This window comes from Typopeltis vanoorti, chromosome 13 (genome assembly GCF_054136105.1).
Source record: "Typopeltis vanoorti isolate ZY-2024b chromosome 13, IOZ_Tvanoo_1.0, whole genome shotgun sequence".
Classification (NCBI taxonomy): domain Eukaryota; kingdom Metazoa; phylum Arthropoda; class Arachnida; order Uropygi; family Thelyphonidae; genus Typopeltis; species Typopeltis vanoorti.
Genome location: NC_143561.1, coordinates 15,056,401 through 15,080,705, shown reverse-complemented (window position 1 = coordinate 15,080,705; position 24,305 = coordinate 15,056,401). Strand labels below are relative to the sequence as shown.

General features: G+C 36.2%; 1 protein-coding gene across 3 annotated transcripts in view; it reads left to right on the top strand.

The window, feature by feature from the left end:
* The window catches only part of LOC150099945 (ATP-binding cassette sub-family C member 1-like), a 317,694-nt gene that overhangs the window by 11,977 nt on the left and 281,412 nt on the right, over nucleotides 1–24,305 (top strand). For all 3 annotated transcript variants that reach the window (XM_090403116.1, XM_090403115.1, XM_090403114.1), the window contains exons 3-4: nucleotides 11,103–11,228; nucleotides 16,266–16,403. In XM_090403116.1, the coding sequence (XP_090259242.1) occupies nucleotides 11,103–11,228; nucleotides 16,266–16,403 (264 nt within the window). The remainder of the gene's footprint in view (nucleotides 1–11,102; nucleotides 11,229–16,265; nucleotides 16,404–24,305) is intronic.

The window sequence follows — 24,305 nt, the reverse complement described above, 5'->3', positions numbered from 1 at the left end:
CTGGCGGGCTAATTTGGTAGTCTTGGCAGTTGGGCTGAAGTTCTCATAATGTAAGTCTCCCAAATTTGGGGTAGTTTCATGCACCCAAATTTGTTGAGTTTAGGAACGTTTTTTAGAGTTGCTGAAGATATAGAAGTTCTTCATTAAATATAGAAGAATTAAATATATAAAGAATTAAATATAAACATAAAATATAGAAGTTATTCATTAAAGTTACCTTTAATTAATATACTTTGTGCGTTGTTAATTCCGTAAACTAATCGCCAGTTATGTCTGACCAACGTATAAGCCTTGCTACTAGAATCCATGGAGTCGGCAGACTCATCGTGGGAGGTTCATTCAACTGACAATATAATTATCATACAGAATCTTAAAAACACTTCTTGCATTAACAACACATTCTGGTATTGTGTTCCATTCACCGACAATTCTCCATGTAAAAAAAAAAAAAAAAATCTACTCCTCTTCACCACACTTACATAACTTCCAGGGATGACCTTTGGTTCTTCCCCCTCTCACTTTCTACTCTTCTTATAATCTCCTCTGGATTAATTTAAATAATATGAATAATAATTTTTCAGTAGCTAAAAAAATTATGTAGAGCTAACATCAGGTGTTATTTAAAAAAAAGAAAAAAAAACTCGCATAATCATTTTACTTGTTAGTTTTGTACGGTTTTATATATACTGAATGAAAAATGTATTAATAAGCAATGTGTTTGCATTTATTAATGCAATTGGATATGCTTAATATATTACCAAAGTTGCATGTAGTTAAGCTGATATAAAAGAAGACTTGAATGTAATTGTGCTGATTAGATTTTTTGCTTGCAGGGGTGGTGAATGGGTTTAAAGGGAATTATGATAGGTATTCTGTGAATGATGGCTAATATGTGAATAATGGATCACCCATGATGAGTCTTCTGACTAGATACCTATACAGGATGGTTCAAAATTCCATGTACAAACTGTGAGTGGAGGTAGAGAACATCAAAATCAACCATATTCACATAAGAAAGCATGACCAGAAACTCCACTGGAAGGTACTAACAGGGACACAAAAATACAGAAATAACACAAGGTAGTAAGTAGTGTAAAAAAAACTTTATTAGGTAACTGAACAGTTCAATAGTAGTTGGATACATAATATGGTTTCACATCAGGGGCTCAAAGTTACTACTATTGTCAGTGATGCATACCTGGCACTGACAACACATCGATTGGCGTAAATTTTCGAAAATACCTGGAGTTTCCCGGATATTAACAGTGCCGATTCTTGCCACGAGGTCCATGGCAGAGGTAACAGGCATTTTGTATACCATGACTTTAAGGGTCCCTCACAGAAAGAAATAAACGTTCAATAAATCATGTGAGCGTCGGACCATGCGACGGGCCCACCACGCCCAATCCATAGAGCCCCAAAGGACCTGTCCAAATACTGATGCACAGAAATGCCAAAATGGGCTGGAGCTCTGTCCTGTTGGAACCACATCTGCTGATGCACAGTCATTGGAACATTGTTCAGTAAATCCAGCAGAACCTCTTCCAAAAAGGTCCAATACTTCTGGGAGTCCAGTCGGGGTGGTAACAGGTATGGGTCGACTAAACAGTCGGCGACGATACCTGCCCATACATTAATGGCAAAGCGTTGTTGTACAGCATGTGATCGCACAGGGTTCTCATGTACCCACACATGAGCATTGTGGTGATTTGAAGACCCCTTTGCGGGTAAATGAAGCTTTATCCGTGAACAAAACACAAGTTGGAAAATCTGGGTCTACGGCACTTTTCTGCAGAAACCACTTTGCGAATTCCACATGTCAAGGATAATCTTCTGCCATCAGTAACTGGACCCATTGCAGATGAAATGGATGCAAGGACTCGGAGTGCAAAACGCAATACACTGGATCAAGGTACTCCTATAGCAGAGGCAGCGGCACGTGTGCTTGTCTCTGGATTATTGTCCATCACATGCAACACCTCCTCTTCCATGGTGGGAATTACACTGAATGATCCATAGTCACACAAATTCCGATACAAATGCGCAAACATTTGGTGATGCAGTACACGTCTGTTTGGGTATCTTTCGCAATACATTCGTACAGCGGCTCATCCATTACCATCAGCTAACCCATAAAAGAGGTGCATGTCTACCATCTTAGCATTCGTAAAACAATGCATGTTCTTCGTACAACGTCGAAAGCTTGAATGAGGAAGCTCCAATTGCTCACCTGGAGCACTACCGAACAGCACCACCTATCACTTTCGGGTGGCATTTCAGGTCATGCTTTCCTATGTGAATATGGTTGATTTTGATGTTGTCTACCTCTCCTCAAAGTTTGTACATGGAATTTTGAACCACTCTCTATAATAATATTAAAAAAACCCTCCAAGGTTAGAGAATTTAACTTGGTAGTTTATTAGACTTTTCTGGCTTATCTTCTCTGCTTGCTTGCATTCCATGGTGAAAATTCTCTCTTGCATTCCTTGCTTTCTGTTAAGCAGTAAGCAAGCTTGCTGCTTAACAGTAAGCTTGTGTCTCACTATTACTGTATGTGTGAGCCATGGAGCAATGGCAACCACTTTGTCACTTATTTTGCTTTTAATCTTGGTAACGGACATGCATGTTAGTTGTTAGAACAGCTGTCACTTGGTAACAGGAATGCAACAAGCAGAGAAGTTCCAGAAAGGTCTAATAAACTACCAAGTTAAGTTCTCTAATCTTGGGGAAGTTTTTTTAATATTATTATACAGGTATTTCCATGGAGTCAGAAGACTCGTGGAAGATCCATTATTCACATACTAGCCATCATTCACACAATACCTATCATACTACTTCTTAAACACATTTACTGATAAGCACCTATTCACCACCCTGCAAGCAAAAATCTAGTCAACATCCTTGCTAACCACTCTTACAAAACTTCCACTGGTGACGCCTTATTCTCTTTCTCTCTTTTTGCCATGTACTGAACGCTTTCAGTGCCAATAGTATAAAACTCCTTTAATAACTTAAATGATTCTATCATGTCTCCTCGTTTTCTCTTATCAGCTAAATTTTGCAGCCCAGACCATCAATCTGTTCTCATAGGAAGCATACACAGACCTACTACAATCTTGTCACTCGCCTCTGGATCTTCTTCACAACTTCATCCCCATGGAATCAGGGAGTTCAAATCTGTGCACAGTAATCAAATGCTGTCTCATTACAGCCTTATATAAGGGAACAATAACCTCTGTATCGATGCTTGTTAGTGTATTCTTCAATAACCATGTAATCTGATGTGCTGTTTTTGGTTACCTTTTTTATAATATGCTCTCTAAACTTCAACTTTCTGTTCACAATCAAACCCAAATTCCTGCCTTCATTAGTTTTTTGTGGTTCATTTCCATCAATATAGTACACAGCTTCTGATCTCTTCCCAAAGTGCATTACCTTACACTTGGCCATGTTAAACTTGCAGCCATTTGCCTTTGCCAATACTGCCCATAGTCTGTTTTGTCTTCCTGAAGGATCTCTGTATCACCTTCATTTACCATTGCTCTTCCCAGTTTAGCATTGTCAACAAACAATTGAATATTTCCTGTCAAATCATTTTCTATACCATTTTAATATACAAATTAATCCCCCACAACCAGCACTTTTTCAAGTCATCGTTCTTTCTCTTTTTACTTGCCAAACAATTAAAGAAATTCTTTAGGGTTTCTCTTGGCCTCATCAGCTAGCTTTCTCTCATAATTAATCTTCCTTACCATACTGGTCACCCTTCTGACCTACACTTTATATTGATCATATGCATGCTGATCACCTTTTTCATTATAATCCATCCACAACCTTGAAGCTATCCATCCATCTACTCCTACCTGATTTATCATTCTGACTCCAGGTATACATTCAGATACCCATTGACCATCTCTCTCCTCCAAATTCTTATGCCTTAGCTCTGCTGAAAGCTGACTCCTCAGCTTGTCATAATCACCTGCTTTGTGATTCCACATATCTCTTCTTAATAGAAAATTCTGCATGTCTGGCATTCTCCCAGATCAAGACTACATGATTACTTTCTTTAATTGGAGGCAGTGTTGCTAGATCGGTTAGGGTTAAGTTCTTGGATGCAATGATCAGATCCAGCACTCTTGAACCTTGGATCTCCTCCATTACAAGTTGCCTTGGGTAATTATTTTTCAGCAGCTGTATGAATTCCATTTCCTTCCATGTCTGGTACCATTCCTCATAATTACTAATAATTACTCAACTTGTTCTCATTATGCTAATTTGCATGTCAGAAAAGAAAAAAAATCTGCATTCTCCCTTCTGGATTATAGCAGCAACCAGTCACTCTCTTATCTGATTTTGAGATGACTTAGAAAACATAGTACTGAGCTATATTGCTTATAATAATAGAGAATCATCTAAGGCTTCAAGACAAGTATATCCTCTGTAATAACTGCTTATATTCTTTGACAGGCATGTTTGTCTTCTAAACATTTTTTTTTCCTTCCAACACTGAGCTAGTCTCTCAGACTGTGGGTTTGAGTTTCTCAAATGTTCAGATTTTCCCTTTGCAAATATAAAACTGATTTTCAACATATGTGGTAGTGGTAAGTGTAAGCTATATACCAAACAGAAATTTGATTAATTTGTGGCATGCTCTTTCTACTTATGTGATTTAAGTTCTTTTTGGTGTGAAATAAAAATACCAATAAGTGTCGGACACAATTTAATGAATATTTTTGTTTTGATCTGACTGTTCTCATTATCTGATACCAACAAAGGAGACTTGAAAATATTTCTTGTAGTGAAATATCGGCTTCTTTGAAAATGTCTGAATTTATTTTTAAGCATGGAGTGTTACAGAGCAGTTTATGAAGAGATTACTAAACCTGGGATCTCCCTTTTCATTTACTGTTTTCACTTCTCTCCTAATTCAGATCACAAAGCTGACTTCTTGATTTATCTCTGAAGATTGAGTGCCTACATTTTAAACTTCATTATTCCCATCCCTAACCTCACAGATCAGTGTAGACAAATTGTGTACTATTTCACAGAATAATGGATAATCCTCATCATTCTCTACTGTGGACCTTTTCTTAAACAGCTCTCTCCTAAACATTGCTAGTTTTTAGCTTTCCTCTTGACAACTTAGAGTGTAGTTATTGTACTAAAGCATTTCATAACATAATCTCAGAAATATTATTAGTTTTTACTACTCTTAAAAATGGTGCCAAAAACTCGTTGTAACAAGGCAGTGACTAAGCACTGCTGCAGTGATAATTTATCTGAGGAAAATTTGACATTAGAAATGGCTTGGTTAAAAAAAATTATTCAGAAATCGACTAGGGAATTGGAAAAGGTGGAAAAACATTTGTCTAAACTTCAACAGGATAAGAAAAAGGATGAGAACAAGAACAGGCAGGAAACTGAACATGGAAATCAAAATATTAATAACAACAAGGTAAGTCAGTTAATATCTAAGAAAAAAGAGGTAATATGGTATGGTGACTCAATTTTAAAATTTGCACTTGCCAAGGGAGTCACCGCTTCTAGTTTCCTGGGAGCGAAAATTAAATTAAAAATGTGACAAACGTAATTGAAAACCAAAAAAGAAATGTAAAAGAAATGGTAGTGCTGGTAGGTATTAATAATTTAAGTGGTGACAAATATAGTATGAGAGAAGATATGGAAGGTCTGGAAGAAGCGAGGAAGAAATGTGAAAGAGTAAAAATTGTAGGATTACTACCTAGATATGATAGTACTGAGTTAAGGAGGGCGATGATAGCAAATGATTTCATGCACAGGCTATGTAGAAGATGCGAGTGTTTAGATGTGTAGGGTGTGTTTGATGGCAGAAAAGATTTGTATAAGAATGATGGCCTGCATTTGAATTCAATTGGCATCAGAAACCTGGAGAAAGTACTTCTTGGTATGAGACCCAATGCAGAGAGTCAGGGAAATTAGATCATCAAGGGAGAAATGAGAAAAATGTGTGTGAAAATTCAGCTATGGTATACAAACTGGATAAAAATACGAATGCCTTTGAACACGGTTATGTATGTGGCGAAGGAGTGGAAAAATATGCTTTGGGTTTGGACTTTTCAAGTATGTCTGGGGGAGGAAGAAGAGAAAATTCTAGAACAAGACTGAATAGATTGCATATCTAATTATAAGAATAGGCTAGGTCATAATTTATTATGTCTATACACAAATGCCAGGAGCATTAGAAACAAAGGGGTTGTTTCTAGTTTGTTGCTTTATTGAATACGAATGTGGCCTAAGATTGTTGGCATTAGTGAAACCTGGCTATCAGAATCAGATATGGTAAGTGGGATGGAGTGTAATGGATATACTATTTTTAGGAATGACAGAAGAGATAGGAGAGGAGGAGGAGTGCTACTAGTGATATCAGATGACTTAAGTCCAGTTAGATAGAAATACATGATGGTAACAATGTCCCATGTAGCGATGAGTTTGAGTATCTGGTGTGAAGTGGAGGTTAACAGAATGAAATATATGGTGGGGTGTTGCTACAGACCTGGTGGCTCAGTTGTAGGGGACGAAGAAATGCATTGCCAATTTAGCCTTATGGTACCAAACGAATGATCATTATGGGTGACTTTAATTTTCCAAACATTGATTGGGTAGAAGAGAAATCTCATAAGAAAGAACAGGAATTTATTGAATTGTTGCGAGGCAATTTTCTCAAGCAGCATGTGAAAGAAGGAACTCGAGGTCAAAGAGTGTTGGATTTGCTCATAGTGTCAGAAGGGATCTCTGTCAAGAATATGGCTATTTTACCACAAATTGGTGACGGTGATCATGCTGTTCTTTCTTGGGAAGTATCTACTTGTATTGAAGCTCCAATTAAAACAGGCTACATGCTGAACTACAAAGCTGGAAATTATGATTAACTTAGAAGAATACTATCTTTGGTCCCATGGTATCAGTTACTGAATGGAAAAAATGTCAGCAATGCATGGGAATCTTTGAAAAAGTGCTTGAATGAGGTGGTATCTCAATGTATTCCTAGTGTTCGAAGAATAAATAGGTTGGGAGTGAAATGGATTTGCAGCCTTATTAAGCAAGAGACCCACAAGAAGAAGATAATGTGGAAAGAATATCATGAGAATAAGAGTGAGAGGAGTTATGAAATATATAAAGCTCAGGTCTGAAAAGTAAAGAGTAAAAAGCTAAAATGGAGTGTGAAAAGAAATTGGCCATGCAAGCTGAAGGCAATCCAAAAGAATTTTATCATTATGCAGCAAGCGAAAGAATGAATGTGGAAGAATAACTTTATTGAGTGCAGATGGTATACGAGTGTCAGAAGCTAAGCTTGTTCAGTTAATGAGTGCTCGCTTTGCTAAGATATATCAACTAGGTGTATGTAGCATGGTGCACAGTGCTACCGCTACGTTGGATGAAGAATTAGAGGTTCATGAAAATGAGGTTGAAGAGCTCTTGCATAACCTGGATAAGAATTTGTCAATAGGGACAGATGAAATATCAGCCCATTTGCTAAAGGAATGTTCAGCCTTTAACGCATTTGTATAACTTGAGTTTCAGCTCAGGAATGATACCACAGAAATGGAAGGAATGTATGATAGTTCCATTGCACAAGAGTGGTGCAAAAACTGATGTGTCTAACTACTGGCCTATTAGTATCTCTGGTGTGTGGTAGTGAAGATTTCAGAGAAGTTGATAAGAACTTGCATATAGAAATGGGTAGACAAGCATTCTATACTCTGCAGGGAACAACAGCATGGGTTTACTAAAGGAAGGTCATGTTTTAGCAATTTTTTGTATTTTATAACAATGTTATGGCTGAGTTGGATAAAGGGAATGGATACACTATAATTATGTTGGATTTTTCTAAGGCATTTGATAGGATACCACACGATAGGCTGTTGCATAAACTGGAATAAGACTTGGATCAGGGGATGGTTGACAGACAGATATCAAAAAGTGGTATACAGTGGGTGTGAATCTGCCAGATTTAAGGTAACCAGTGGTGTACCTCAGGGTTCAGTCCTTGGGCCATTATTGTTCAATCTATACATTAATGACATCAAGCAGGGTCTGTCACCAGATTTGCAATTGTTTGCTGATAATGCGAAGATAGGCATGGCAATCAGGGATGCTACTGATATTCAGCAATTACAAAATGATTTGAATAGATTGGAAATCTGGGCAAACGAAAATGGCTGTCTTGTCAGCTTACTGTTAGTAAGTGTAAAGTTATGCACTTTAGCATGATTAGAGTTCCAGCGGCATATTATTATTAGCAGGGTTATGCTACAAGAAACTGAAGAGGCAAGGGATCTTGGTGTATTGGTGAATAAGAATTTAAAGTTCAAAGGTCACATAGCAAAAGTTGCAAATACAACTCTGAGGATAATTTCTATGCCGAAGCAAACCTTGACATGTAAGGATAAGGAAGTAATTTTACCTCTTTATAAGTATTAGTCCACTTCATTAGTCCACTTGGACTAATATGTGCAGATTTGGTCTCCCGGGTTCTAAGGGGATAAAGATGCTGTGGAAAGGGTGCAAAGATTATATCCGGATTATGAGGACAGATTATGAGTATGTGGATTGCAGACTCTGATTAACAGGAGAAAGAGCGGTGATATGATAGAGGTCTGTAAACTTTTGAATGGGTGTTATAGCATTTCAAACGATGAAATTTTTCATTATATGGAAGGCAAGACAACACGCGGACATCCATGGAAGTCGAGGTTGTTCTCGGTCAGGAAAGGGGTAAGAGCTAGGTTTTTTCCCAGAGAGCAGTGAGTGAGTGGAATAATTTGCCCTTAGGGGTAGAGTGCACCTTGTGTGAATGAATTTAAGGGAAGATATTATAGCTGGGTTGGGTAATTTACCGCTTCCCTTCATGAATCCTCGACTCACTGGCGGTCTCAGATAATAATAATAATAAAAATTTCAATCCTGGCCTTTTCCAGATCCATTTCTAGAAATCTATCTTCAACAAGCCAATCTCAGTTTCATGTTCCTTGGCTCTACAAGAAACAGTATCAACTGGGATAACCATGATTTCTAGGTTTCTTTTCCAAGCTCTAAAAATAACTTTTGTTATGTTAATCCAGACACTTGCTATGATTAAGTGAAATAATAGTTTCTTGAATGAGAATCCTTATTTGCTAATCCACACACGCACATCTTTGAACCAATGTCAGTCTTGATTTTCCAACAAGTGTGTGCCAGAGCAGTTGAAGATAAAACTTCAGCATATCTCAAACAGCTCAACTCAAACTCAGTTTATTACTCACTCAGGCTGCAAAAAAAACCTACATCTGGGAAAAAAAAATGAATGATTCTGAAAGACATCTGGAAAAGCTTAGTAAGTTCACTCAGTAAGTTCATTTCACTAAAAACTATATAACGTGCTCAATAAACAATGACTGATACATTTCATGCTTATGATGTTATGCGTCAGTTTTAATTTATTTGACTGTGTTACTCCATTCTTCTTTTTTACTAGCAAACGTTAGTTTGTACCATTATACTTGTCCTGAAGAAGCCTGACAAAATAGCTGGTGAAACTTGTAGACAATTCTTGCATATAATTTACAAATATCTGGTCAATGAATAAAACCAAGAAAAAGCTCAAGTTTTAATATTTAAGTGACCAGATACAAAACAAAAAAGTAAATATGCATTATTACATGGCTGACGAAAGGATGAAACCAAAGTGAAAAGACTAAAATTCTGTATATTTCTAAATTATCAGATAGAATTACATGTAATCAGATAATATTTATGTAATCATATAATGTATCTGTTTGTATTGTTTTGCTAGAATGTTATATATCAACTGATTTTTCCCTCCTCCCCTTTTTATATATGTAAAATATTACCATATTGAAGTTTCTCTTATTTTGTCTTGCCATTAACAACTAATTGAGATAAAAGGACAAGTGAATCTGGATTTAACTCTGGATTTAGAGAAAGATGCTGGAAGTTTATTTTGCACTTGGTTAGACTATAATTAACTTAGTTTAATCCTTGATCCAAGTGTAATCAAACAAAGTATGTGCCTGAAAATATCTTCAGGCCTGAGGTAAGGTGGTGCAACTTGTAGCAAAGGTGGATCAAGTACTCATCACTCCTTGTCTCAGTATGGGTGTAGTGGTCCTTCCCTTAATGCATAGCAGTATACATGTTCGCAAGGTGGTTTGCATTATGAGAGATACTGAGACAAGGAGTGATGAGAGCTTGGTCCACCTTTGCTACGAGTTGCCAAGGGATGTACCACTTTACCTCAGTCCTGGAGATATTTTCAGGTGCATACTTTGTTTGATTACACTTGGATAAAGGATTAAACTAAATTTATTATATGAATTTGGATTTAAATTAGCTATATTGTAAGTAAATAAATGTTTCTTGCTTTCAGTAGCTCGGAGATGTAAAAACCAAATTAGTAGTAAGCTAAAAAATTGCTCCTCCTCCCTCTTAACGCTAGAGAACACAGCTGAAATTACTACCTTATTTGACCATGGCAAATGATCCAAGTGTAATCAAACAAAGTATGTGCCTGAAAATATCTTCAGGCCTGAGGTAAGGTGGTGCAACTTGTAGCAAAGGTGGATCAAGTACTCATCACTCCTTGTCTCAGTATGGGTGTAGTGGTCCTTCCCTTAATGCATAGCAGTATACATGTTCGCAAGGTGGTTTGCATTATGAGAGATACTGAGACAAGGAGTGATGAGAGCTTGGTCCACCTTTGCTACGAGTTGCCAAGGGATGTACCACTTTACCTCAGTCCTGGAGATATTTTCAGGTGCATACTTTGTTTGATTACACTTGGATAAAGGATTAAACTAAATTTATTATATGAATTTGGATTTAAATTAGCTATATTGTAAGTAAATAAATGTTTCTTGCTTTCAGTAGCTCGGAGATGTAAAAACCAAATTAGGAGTAAGCTAAAAAATTCCTCCTCCTCCCTCTTAACGCTAGAGAACACAGCTGAAATTACTACCTTATTTGACCATGGCAATCCAAGCATGGATGTTTATTTTCATTATTTCTTACTCTTTATATTTAATGATTTAATAATAATGATATTTTAATATGCTCTTTTATAGGTAATAAATTCCTCACTTATTCTTCTCATTGGTATTGATGCTGGAGTAAATCTTGTTCATGAACTGAACCGGTCTACTCTATGTTTGTCAGCTGCTTGTGCTCCATTTTTTCAACTTTTAACTGTTGTGAGTATAATTTTATCAAAATAAACCTGCATAATTGCTGCTACTTATTAAAAAATAAAAAAATCTGCAGTTGTTTTAATAATTAAACATTATTAAAAAAAATTTAAATATTCTGTTCCATTTGTTAAATTTAGAATGAATAACAATTTAAAAAATATATAATTTATTACATAGGCATATTTATGCTGATGGTAAAGAGTACGCATGACTAAGAGGAGATAATCTCCTGTTGCTATTTGTCATACTAGAGTCATCTTTTGAGCTATTTTGCACACTTGCAATTGCAATATGTTCTCTCTCTCTCTCGTATCTTCTCTTAAATAACCTAATTTAAATAAGTATGGATGTGTTAAACTTTCCAAAATATGGAAAACCTGGTTGCCCATTCTGTTTAAGTGACCATACTACCTGAGATTAGCTCTGCTAACGCATTCCTGGATGCCGACCATGTCAAGATCTTTCCTAATATCCTCGTTTTTAATATGATATTGCCGTTGATGACATCTGTTCATGCCTCTAATCTTTCTCAGGACTCTCATATCTGCTGTCTCTAGTCTTTGGTCAAGTGTTTTACTTCTGACCCAGCTCTCAGATACGTAAGTTTAAAACTGGTTTGAACACTGTCTTGTATACAGCTAATTTAGTGTTCCGACTAATTTCTCTCTTATTGCATATGAATTTATTCAATTGACTTCCCACCATACCAGCTTTGCTGATTCTGTAGTCCATTTCTATATTTAATTTACCATCTTCAGTAAAAATCGTGCCTAAGTAGCTGAAATGTTTTTACTTGTTCCACAGGTTCTCCATTCACAACACAGTTGACATTTTCAATGATTCTGCCTATTTTCATTGTCTGTCTTTTTATTGCTGACCTTCATACCGTATCTATTACAACAGTTATTCAATTTAGTCAGAGAATCTTGCAGACTTGTAGTGGATTTATTTAGAAGTATAACATCATCTGCATAAAGTAAAGAGCTGACATTAACATCTCCAATTTTGATATCATGTTTAATACCACTTTCCTTCATAATGTGATCCATATAGATGGTGAATAACAGCAGGGATAACGTACATCCTTGTCTGACACCAGATTTAACATTAAACCATCTACTTGTACTTCTTTCAATTCTAACTGCTGACTTACAACTCAAATAAAGACTAAGTATTGCTTGATATAATGCCCCATTGTCACCATATAACTGTAGCATACTGAATAGCTTCTCTTTTGGTACCTTGTCATATGCCTTTTCCAAATCGACAAAACTTAAATACAGATCTCTGTTATATTCCCATGCTTTCTCTACTATTTGTCGTAAAGTGAATATCTGATCCTGACAGCCTCTATTTGGCCTGAATCCAGCTTGTTCTTCACCAAGCTTTTCTTCCACAGTTCTTCTCAACCGTTTCTCAAGTATACTTGGATAGATCTTGCCAGGAACACTCAGTAGGAAAATACCTCTGTAATTCTCACATTTGGTTTTATTTCCCTTTTTTATATAAGGGTACTATGAGAGCTCTACTCCAATCATCGGGAATTCGTCCCTCTGTCCAGGCTTTCTGAACTATGCAGTGCAGCCACTGTAAGACTTTTATACCACCATACTTCAGCATTTCTAGTCGCATATCATCTACTCCTGCTGCCTTTTCACATTTCAAGCCTTTGATGGCTTTTTCTACTGCAAGTATGGATATGTATTCCTGACTGCATGCCTGGTCAGTGTTTTTTACCACTGTGCTGTCATCACTGCTTGTTTCATTTAGCTCATTTAGTAGTTTTTCAAAGTAATTACTCCATACTTCAAGGATATCTTTTTCTCCTATTTTTATGTCAGCTTTATTATCTCTAACTCCTTTTACAGCACTCTTTCCTCCAGTCCTAAGCTTCTTCAATAACCTCCAGAATATTTTGCCACCTTCTTGATATTTATTTTCTATATTCTTGCCAAAGTCCTCCCATGACTTTTGTTTAGCTAGTTTTACACACTGTTTAGCATTCTTGCATTTGTCTCTGTATTCTCTAAGAGCACAAGATGACTTATTTGCCAAGAACGTTTGATATGCTTTCTTCTTTTCTTCACTGCCTCTTTAACTTCCTGTGTCCACCATGGAGTTCTGATTTTTCTATCCTTACAGACAACTTTACCATATGCCTCTCTAGCTGAATCAATCAGGGCTTTCTTCAAGCTTGCCATTCAATCTCCAAGGTTTGATTCCTGTTCTCAAACTCTTTCATTTTTTTTCTTCAATAATCTTTGTGTATTTTAGTCTACAGTTCACATCTCAGAGCTGCTCAACTTTTATTCGCTTTAAAACTTTCTTACATATCATTCTTTTCAATATGAAATTCAATTTTATCATGCTCAAGACTGAATAGTGATCACTTCCAATTTCAAATCCTCTGTACACTCTGGTATCCTGCACCAGGGAGAAAACATCATTATCAACAATAACATAGTCAATGAGACTTTTCTTATTCCTTGCATCTTCTCTCCATGTAAATTTGTGCACATTTTTATGTTGGAACATGGTGTTAGTAATAAGCAGTCCATGTCCTGAGCAGATATTTATTATCCAACAAGTATTTGCCATTATTATTGGCTTTGTTCTTTTCTCCAAATTTTCCCAAAATATTTTTGTATGTCTCGCAATCATTTCCTACTCTGCTATTTAGATCCCCAACAAGGACTAACTTTTCCTTTTTCATTGTGTCAGTTGCTTTTTCTAAAGCATGAAAAAATTTCTCCACTTCTGCCTTAGTAGAACCTTCTGTGGGACCATAGGCACAAATAAGTCTCATTGTCCAGTTCCCCATTCTCATATTTGCCCACATTATTCTACTTGACACTGACTGCCATTCAAGAAGATTAGTTTTGTATTTTGTGTTGAATACTATGGCTACTCCTTCTTTTCCTTGATTGTCATTGCCTGTATATAACATTTTGTATTTATTGCTCAGAAAGATCTCGCCAGTTTTTGTCTTTTTTGTTTCAGTCACCCCTATAATGTCGATCTGGCACTTATCTAATTCCTCAGCTAGTTCCATTTCTTTGCCACTCAGGCTTCTTATGTTGATAGTACCGATCTTTAACTCTGGTGATGTTGAGTTGGGGTGTATTTTCAGATTTGTTCCAGTAGCTGACTTTTCTCTGTTCACCCTGGTTCCCTGGCAAAAACAACGGGGTCCTTGTTTAACCAGGCGGCGCCCCAGCCAGCATGAAATTTTGTCATGTTGTACCATCATTTTTTATTTTGCTTTAACCAATAAGAATACAATTTGGTTGGCTGAATCCCAAATTGCCAGCCCATCCTCGTTCATTCAGTATCCAAGTTGATACCCAACAGGGTACACCACGAGAAGGTGAGGATTGGACATAAAGTCAGAAGCCCTGGTCAGTTCTCCGCATTCCTTTAAAGGCTATGTGGAACTCTCCTCTCAGTTATACAGATTTGACCCTTAATCACCCCTACATTTTTTATTTATATTTTATATAAAATAAAAAAAAATATAAAATAGATTAAAGAATTAATACATTCCATTGAACATGTTGGATGTTTAATGGAATGAATTATTGTGCTGTTTTCATTCCTTTACATATCGAATATGGATATTCCAGGCATTGCACAGGGAACAGGAGTAGTTTCTGCATGGAGAATATAGGTTTATGGAATTGACTGCATGAGAGCACGAGTAAAGACTGTAAATAAGTTTACGATATAGAATATAAATAAGTCCGTTTAGCAGACTGACTTGTGCAAATATTTTGTCTAGTGAGAAATAAAATACTGCTAATAAAAGCAAACCATATTGGGAATTACGAAAATAACTGAAGTTAGTTTGTTCTTACAAACTGAATATTCTCCTTTTGCCTTTCATTTGTTTTCAAAACAGTAATGGTGGCTTTCATTAAAGTTAATTTTACTCATCCTTTTTGGTTTTAGTTATTTTTCCATGCAGTTAGTCATGTGAGGTAAATAAAATTTTTGATGTAGTATACATCTCTTGGAAAATGTATACTATATCAAATGCTGCTATATCAAACTTAGAGTATAGCTTATACTGTTATATTGTAAGTGGGAAAAAGAATGAGATCTTCACTAAAGTTGATTTTTTTTAACATGTAATGCTTGGAAAGAAGTCAATGGACATCCTCCATGGGCAAGGTGCATCATGCCATATAACAAAGTCATGTTTGTAGCCAGTATAAATTGGAGAAATATGATGTTCCCAAGTCAGTGCAGTTGTGTGGGTGAAATGATTGCAAGAAGGAACTGACAGTTTGAAAGAGGTATTGTGATAGAATGCCATGTTAGGCTTATCATGTTCAGCATATTGGGCCATCCAGTCAACAATCAGTAATGCCATTCTGAGATGGAAGCACACTGTCAACTGCAAATTCTACCCTCAGTGGATGACCACCACGCTCACAGAACATGACCATAGGGTACTACGAAAGATATGTCAAAACTGCCATTCATTGGCTGACATGTTGAATGAGAGTTCCAGGCATTGACTGGAACATGAACTGAGACTCGCAACATATTGGTAGGACTGCAATATGCAAATCCTACATTACCCAACATGTAGCATCTTCAGTTGTGCAAAGAGTGCATACAGTGGGACATCAAAGCTTGGAAAGCTGTGCTATGGATTGATGAATCACATTACACTCTCTTAAGGTTGGTGCCATAGGCCGTTTGTTCCTCGAACTATCATGCCCATTAACTTTTTTCCAAATAGTAGTCTGATACACTACTGTTTATAATATTATCATTATTGGATAACCCATTTTCTGGATTATTGAGATACTGTGCAGTAGTGCTTTTCTCAATAGAAACTTGCTAACTTTTGTATAACATTTGTATCCATTATTTACCAGCATTGAACTAAAACTTGCCTTATTGAAAATCAGTATAGGTCACTTTGAAGTAATTTTTCTAGTGATCTATGCAGAAATTGATTGTTTGAATTTTTATTAATTGCTATTGTATTAATCATTTTTTAACCTATATTTTTCTGTTTTTATCTTCTAGCTAATAGCAATATTTATTTCTCTGCATTCAAGAAAGAAAGGTTTTGGTACATCTCTGACCCTGTCTGTGTTTTGGTTGTTTATGTCATTATCTACAGTACTCAGAACATATTCATCTATTCTTCATTTCCAGGAAACAGTAAGATACTTTTGTTTTTCATATTTGAATTTTAAAAGAAGGCGGTCTTTTCTCTTCGACATATCAAAAGTGATGGAATTAAAAACTGATTAATGTTATTCAGTGTATTATATTAAATATTTTTGATATAAATATTTTTAATACTAGTACTTCTTAGTAGCAAGGCTTATACTTTGGTCAGACATAACTGGTGATTAGTTTACGGAATTAACAACGCATATAAAGTATATTAATTAAAGGTAACTTTAATGAATAACTTCTATATTTCGGACGTCACATTGCCATCTTCAGGAACATAAAGATATGGTATGTGCATGCAGGCACTAACACAAAGCAAATGAGGAAGAAAGCAAGAAACTAATATTGTTCCTAAAGTCCTAATGGTGCCCTCTGGCGGGCTAATTTGATAGTCTTGGCAGTTGGGCTGAAGTTCTCATAATGTAAGTCTCCCAACTGCCAAGACTACCAAATAACTACCCCAAATTTGGGAGACTTACATTATGAGAACTTCAGCCCAACTGCCAAGACTACCAAATTAGCCCACCAGAGGGCACCATTAGGACTTTAGGAACAATATTAGTTTCTTGCTTTCTTCCTCATTTGTTTCGTTTTGTGTTAGTGCCTGTGTGCACATACCATATCTTTATGTTCCTGAAGATGGCAATGTGACGTTGCCGAAATATAGAAGTTATTCATTAAAGTTACCTTTAATTAATATACTTTATATGCGTTGTTAATTCCGTAAACTAATCACCAGTTAGTACTTCTTAGGACAATGTTCATCTGACTAATAGATGTAATTCCACCATTCTCCTTATTAACCATTCATATAATGTAAAAAATAGCATTATACTTTGTGAATAATATCTTGTGAATCCTGCCTGGGATGTAAATAGCCTAAATAGACTTTCCATCTTGAAATGAATTAACTTTTCTTATATATATATATATATATATATATATATATATATATGGGAGGTATGATTTTTCTCTCTTGGAAATTTTTTTCATTTTAAAGACAAAGCAGCCAGACAATACATGCAATTTACAAAAAATGCAAACTATGCAGATAGTTAACTGCCTTATCAGTGTATTTAGGTTTGCATGAATCCCAGGTGTTTGCTTTGCCAATCCATTGAACCTAACATATAAGGGAACGATGTTTTTTCCCCCTCCTCCCTCTAAAAATGCATCATAAATAAAGAATTCACTTTTCAGGATACATTACTTTGACAAATACTTTATTTGAAGAAAGTAAGCAAATAAATTTGCAGATAAATGTGTGTTTGGCGGGGGGGGGGCTAGAGTAGAGGTTCTCAAAGTACAGTATGCATACCATAGGTGGTATTCAGCTGGTGGATAGAAAATATAAGATATAATGTACAAAAATAAGAATGTGACAGTTAAAGTTCACGTTATTCATTTATTTTTAATGTCATTTTATGTGAATGTCCAATGTTCCATTGAACAATTTCTGTATGTAGAAATCTTTTTCCTGTAAGTGCACCACCTTTGAAACAATTAAATTTCTTAGACTGTTTCTTATCAACTTAACACAATTAGATCAATGCAAGATTCACATTCCACAAAAACAAATCACTTTTGTTAATATTTTGTTTATTGCATCTGCATCTCAAGATTCAAGCTCAAGGTTAAAATGAGTAACTTATTGGTAGCATATCAGAAATGGCATGCTACCAATAAGGTAGCAATAATAAAGGTTTTCAGAGTAAGGTATGGGTGTTATATCATGTATTTAAATTAAGGGGATATTAAATCGAATTTGGTCTAGCTACTCACTGATGAAGCCTCAAAAAAGGCTAAAACCGGTCTGGGTAGTGACCTCCCACCATAATGTAATAACAGCATACATTTCCTAGGAAATGTGTTTACATTATGGAAAATACCTAAGAATAGCAATCAGAACTTTACCACCTTTGCTACGAGTTGCCCGGTATTGTACTACGTACTAGGATCACTTGCATTTGGCTCACGCTAGTGGTCACTGATACTTTTATAGTTTACTATATTTGGCATGAAACTCTCTGATTCCAATCTTTGAGTTTCTTATTTGGTTTTAAAACAATGTGGGATTTAATATCTCCTTAATTTAAATAATGTTTATATCACCAAAATGAAGCCTATTGGCTCTTTATATTTAAGCAGTTTTATCATGTATTTTTATTACCAGTGCTTTATAATCATTTCACATTTCATCCATTATTTCATTTTGATGTTATCATTTCGGTCCAGATAGATACAGCAAGAAAACAGTGTGGCACCAACCATGCAACCACCATCTCTATACCAATAAACCTTTCTAGGTGTCATGACCAGGGTAAAAAAATAACCTTCTCAGGTTGTTGAAACCCATTATTGGTACAGGAACCTAGCTTGGTAATGTAGAATGGTATGCGTTTTGAAAAGAGTATATGGTATTTTATAGTGGAATTCATGTGAACAGAAGAGTCTCACTACTTGGTGGTAGAGATTTACACTGTCTAGTGTAGCCCTACCTTTTTAGATTTATTACTATTGCACAGGAATCCTCAGTCTGTAGACTCATTGTGGGAGGCCCACTAAATATAGTGGGCCTCCACTAAATATATATAGAGGCCTACTAAGCATAACATCAGACCTCCAAGTAGTGAGCTCAGTGCAGTTTCTGCAACTTGCCACATCCTCAGGTAATGCATTCCACTCACCAATCACTCTCTATGCAAAGAACCAACTTCTCACTCTCTTGCTCCCACTCTCTCTTTCCAGGGATGCCCTCTTGTTCTACCATTGTCTCTTTCTACTCTATGAAAAATCTCTTCCACATTAATCTGGTAACAACTTCTTGCCAACTTGTACATCTCAATCATATCCCCTCTCCTTCTTATTCACAAGGCTGTGCAAATTGCATTCCCTCAATTTGTTTTCAAATCCACCATTCCATAGATCTGATATTGGCTTAGTGAATTGTCTCTGGACCCTTTCTAAGGTCCTCATCCCCCTTGAAAACTAGGAGGCCAGATCATACTCAGTAGCATCTATGCTGTGAGAATAAGGCCCTTATACAAGGAAACGAAACCACAACTACTTTGCTTCTGCATGTCAAAGTTCTCTTGATCATTGTCATAACATTGGGATTTTCTCACAATTTAAGCAGTATGCCCTCTAAACTTAGTCTTTCTGCCATCATGTCCAGATCTCATATCCTTCAAAAGTTTCCCCTTTAATTGTATACGCTGTGTCCCATCCTTGCCTACCAAATTTCAAAACTTCATCCTTTGTAATATTAAACAGAGCTCCACTCATCCAAACAATAGCAGCTTCAAAAGTTGGTATTGTTTAACCTGCAGCATTCTGATGGTGACCTTCCTCTTTTGGGTTACCACTCCCTTCACACAACATACTGATACTTGTCTGATGGCCAATTAACTATCCAGCTCACACTAATCTGTATCCAATCTCATCCATTTCACCACCTTATAATGTGGCAGTCTATCAAAAGCCTTTGAAAAATTCAGGTATACCACTGTATTGAATCTCCATTATCCACTGAAGTTGGCACCTTGTATGTAAGCAGATCGCTAAAACATGATCTCCCTTTAATAGACCCATGCTGACCATCATAGAGAATACTATTATCAACCTCGTTCTGGATTTTGTCCTCATTAATCCCTCTAATACCTTAATCGCAACTCCAGGAACAAAGATTGCTTATAATTTGCAGACTTAGCCTCTCCCACCCAACCTTGTGCAGTGGAACAAGTTTATACTTTCTACTCCTTTGGGATTTGCCCTGTTGCAAGACTCATGCTTAAACAGGTGTGCCAGAGATGCTGTTAATTCCTTGGAGCATTCTCAAGGCACAGTGATATTGTGATATCCTATTGCCTTATTAACATCAAGTTGACTTAATTCCTCATACTGCCTGCTCACTCATCAGTCTCTCTTCCACCATATCTCTACTCGTGCTTCTCATGATGTCACCTTTGCAAGGATGAAATACCCTGATAAGTTGCTTAGCAGAATACTTCTGCTATATCCTTTGCGCAATACCTGTCATATTTTATTTCAAACTTATTTTACTAACAGAGCACTCACTGCTTGCTCTGTCAGTCTTTTGTTTGTCATTCTTCAAGCAAAAAATTTCTAGTCTCTTTTTGCCCTTGCTAACCACTCTTGCTCAGTTTCCAGGAATGACACCAAGTTCTCTCCCTACTAGTCGTGTGTACTAAAAAATTTCCTCTGTAACAATCCTGTATAAACATTTAAGTAACCTATGTGCACATCATGTCCCCTTTTCTGCCTAACAACCATCATAAGGAGCATTCCATATCTGCTGCCATCTTAGTCAGTTGTCTCTGGATCCTCTCCAATTCTGTCATCTTTAAGAAGCTTAAATGACCAGATCTATGCATAGTAGTTAGTTCAGATGTGCCATATCAAAGTCTTATAAAGAGGTGTGATATCTTCATCTCTGCTTGTTCGCATTCAATAGCAAAGTGATCCTGTTAGCTGTTTTAGCTATTTTGGCAGTATACCCTCTGAAATTTAACTTGCAGTCTACCAGCACTTCCAAGTCCATAGCCTCAATTTCCTACAGTTCAGTTACTTGTAAGGCATTTTGCATCATAAAATGCATAACATTACATTTTACTACATTAAATTGATAGCAATTCTCCTTTGTCCATTCTGTGTATTTAAATCATGCTGCAAATTTCCCATTTTTTAACTATTGTTCTGTCTAGTTTTGCATCTTCAACAAACATTTTTCCTCAGGTAATTTCCTATATCATTAATGCACAAATTAAATAATTGCTGGCATACTGCTAGTCAGATACTTCTCCTAGGCTCCACTCCATTGACCATGTTCATCAACCACCTTGTTAGCCATATCACTAACTTCATATCCATCCTCATTTGCTTCAATTTACCTGACAGTTCCATGCAGTATCCTGTTAAATGTCTTTGGCAAATTCCAGCAAGTAGCCATTCCTTTTATCTAACTTAACTATCGCTTTTTTATAATAAAGTGAGCAAATTACATAAGCATGATCAACCTTTCACAAAACTATGCTGCCCTTCCACACAATATCATATTTTCTGCCCATTCTTGAATTTTTCCCTTAACCAACTTTCCTATATCTTGATTAGCATCTCACAAATGATCAGTTGATCAGTTAATTATTTACTTTAGTAAATAAATTACTCCCCCCCCCCCTTTCCACATCCTTAGGATTCTACCAGAGCTGAGATTTAAAGCAAATGATCGGGTCAAAGACACTGCTAATTCCTTAGTGCATTCTTGCAATACAAGAGCTGATATCCCATGGCTATATTCACATTGGGGTTCTCTAATATCCTATACACTTCTACTTCATATATATACCTTTTATTTCTACATTAGTCTCACGTTTGTTACAGCACAGCTAGATGATATACCCTTTTAATGTTAACACTGAGAAATTCAAACTATTTTATCTGCTTTAGTTACCTTCTTACCATCAGCATTCATCAAAATTATCCTATTATAGTCATTCTTCCTTTTTACTGGCCACATACTAAAAACTTTGGGATTATCTTTTGGTCCTGCTCAACTAATTTCCCATGATCCAACTTGTGATCTTTTGGATCCTCTCTTCTTCTCTGTCATCTTAAACCTATAGAACCAGATCTGTGCATAGTAGTTAGTTCTTGCACTCAGATTTTGCCTTTCTTTCCATGAAAGATGGAGCTACCTTCAGTGATGCTCATAATTTTGCCATTGCTGTTAGACATGATTCTAGAAATCATAATGAGCAAACATGAGATCTATGCTTTGTCTCCCATGTTGCACACTTTTACAGCAATAAAAATAGTTATAACCAAAGCACTTTTTTTTTTTTTTTTTTTTTTCTCCTGCCCATGAAAAGTTATTTGCTAACCTATAATACATTATGTACCCACGGTTGGGCTAGGGATTTTTCTTTTTGTATTTTATCAATTTGATATATATGTTTTAATTGATTTTTTACATAGTCTGGAAACCCTGCTCTAGAGACCAAACATGGAACTTTTTTCAAGTCATTTCAGACCTCTTCTAAGTAGGGTGGCAGTCTCACATTGGGCAATGGATTTCACCTCCCACCTAAAGACAGTCGCAACATCCATGCTCAAGGTGGGATTTGAACCCACAGCCTGTTGATTTGGAGAGTGGGTATGCTAACCACTCGGTCAACTATTAAGGGTAATGCAATATCATTATCAAGATTAATGACGTTTAGGGCCTCCCTCTGAGTCTAAGGACTCCTTGGAATTGCCTTCATAATGGTCATGATGATCAACTTTGTTACTTCATTATTTATCTTTGTACCACTGACAGAATACTCTCTGAAACATCTGGATTTTTCAAATTTGCTGTGTGCCCAGGTTATATATTCCAGGAAGGTGGTAAATTATTCTGGAAGCAATTGGAAAAAAAAGCTTAGAAATGGAGGAAAAAAGTACTGTAAAAGAAATCAGATGATAAAGGTGACATGAAAACTGAAGATAAAGATATTCTAGATATCTGGAAGTAATTACTTTGAAAGACTGCTAAATGAAACAAGCAGTGTCAGCATGGTGGTAGAAAACTCAACAGGAATGCAGTCAGGAATACATATCCATATTCGAAGTAGAAAAAGTAATCGAAAATCTTAAATGTGGAAAGGCAGCTGGAGTAGATGAAATTTGACCAGAAATGCTCAAATATAGAAGTATAAAAGTTTTAGTGGCTGCATTGCATAATTCAGAAGGCCTGGTCAGAGGGTTGAATTTCAGATGATTGGAGCAGCTCTCATGGTACCCATCTATAAAAAGGGAAATGAAACTCAATGTGAGAATTAGAGATATTTCCCTAATGAGTGTTCCTGGTTAGATTTATGAAAGTATATTTGAGAAATGGCCAAGGAACATTGAAGGGAAGCACTGGATTCAGGCCAAATAAAGGTTGTCAGGATCAGATTTTCACTTTATAGGAAATATTACAAGGATTTGTATTTCAGTTTTGTTGATCTGGAAAAGGCATATGACAAGGTGCCAAGAGTAAAGCTCTTCAAAAAGCTGCAGTTATATTTTGTAAATGGACATTAAATAGAGACTATTACATAGTCTCTATTTAAGTTGTAAGTCCGCAGTCAGAATTGAAGGAGGTACAGGAAGATGGTTTGATGTTAAATTGGGTGCACAAACAAGGTTCATATTAACTCTACTGTTATTATCTATATGGATGATGTTATGTATTAAATAGATATTAAATCAGATATCAAAATTTGTGATGTTAATCTTAGCTCTGTACTTTAATCAGATGCTATACTTCTGAATAAATGCAGTACAAGTATGCAAGCTTCCCTGACTAAATTGAATAACTATTGTAATAAATTTGGTGAAAATCAGCAATTAAAAGCAGCAAAAACATCATCCTGAGTGGTGAACATATAGAACAAATAAAACATTTAGGAACAATCATGAAGATGGCAAATTATACATGGAAATAGACATTAGTAAAGCTGGTATGGTAGGAAGTTAGCTGAATAAATTCCAATAGACAAGCTTAGGTGTTGAATGTCATTCATAACTTATTCATAAGCTAGATAGATGGGCAAATGAATGGGGGTGTCAATTTAATGCAGCAAAATGTAAGGTCTTGAGGTTTGGGACACATCGATGGGATGCTGCATACTCTGTGGGAGGAGTTAAACTGGAGGAAGTAGGGGAGACAAGAGATCTGAGGTTGATGATTGATAGAAACCTGAAATTTAGGGGACATATTGCAAAAGTAGTGAAGGTAACACAGAGGATTGCTGCAATAATGAGAAGGACACTGACCTGCAGAGATAAAATAGTTATCATTCCATTGTATAAGACTGATCAGACCACACTTCGACTATT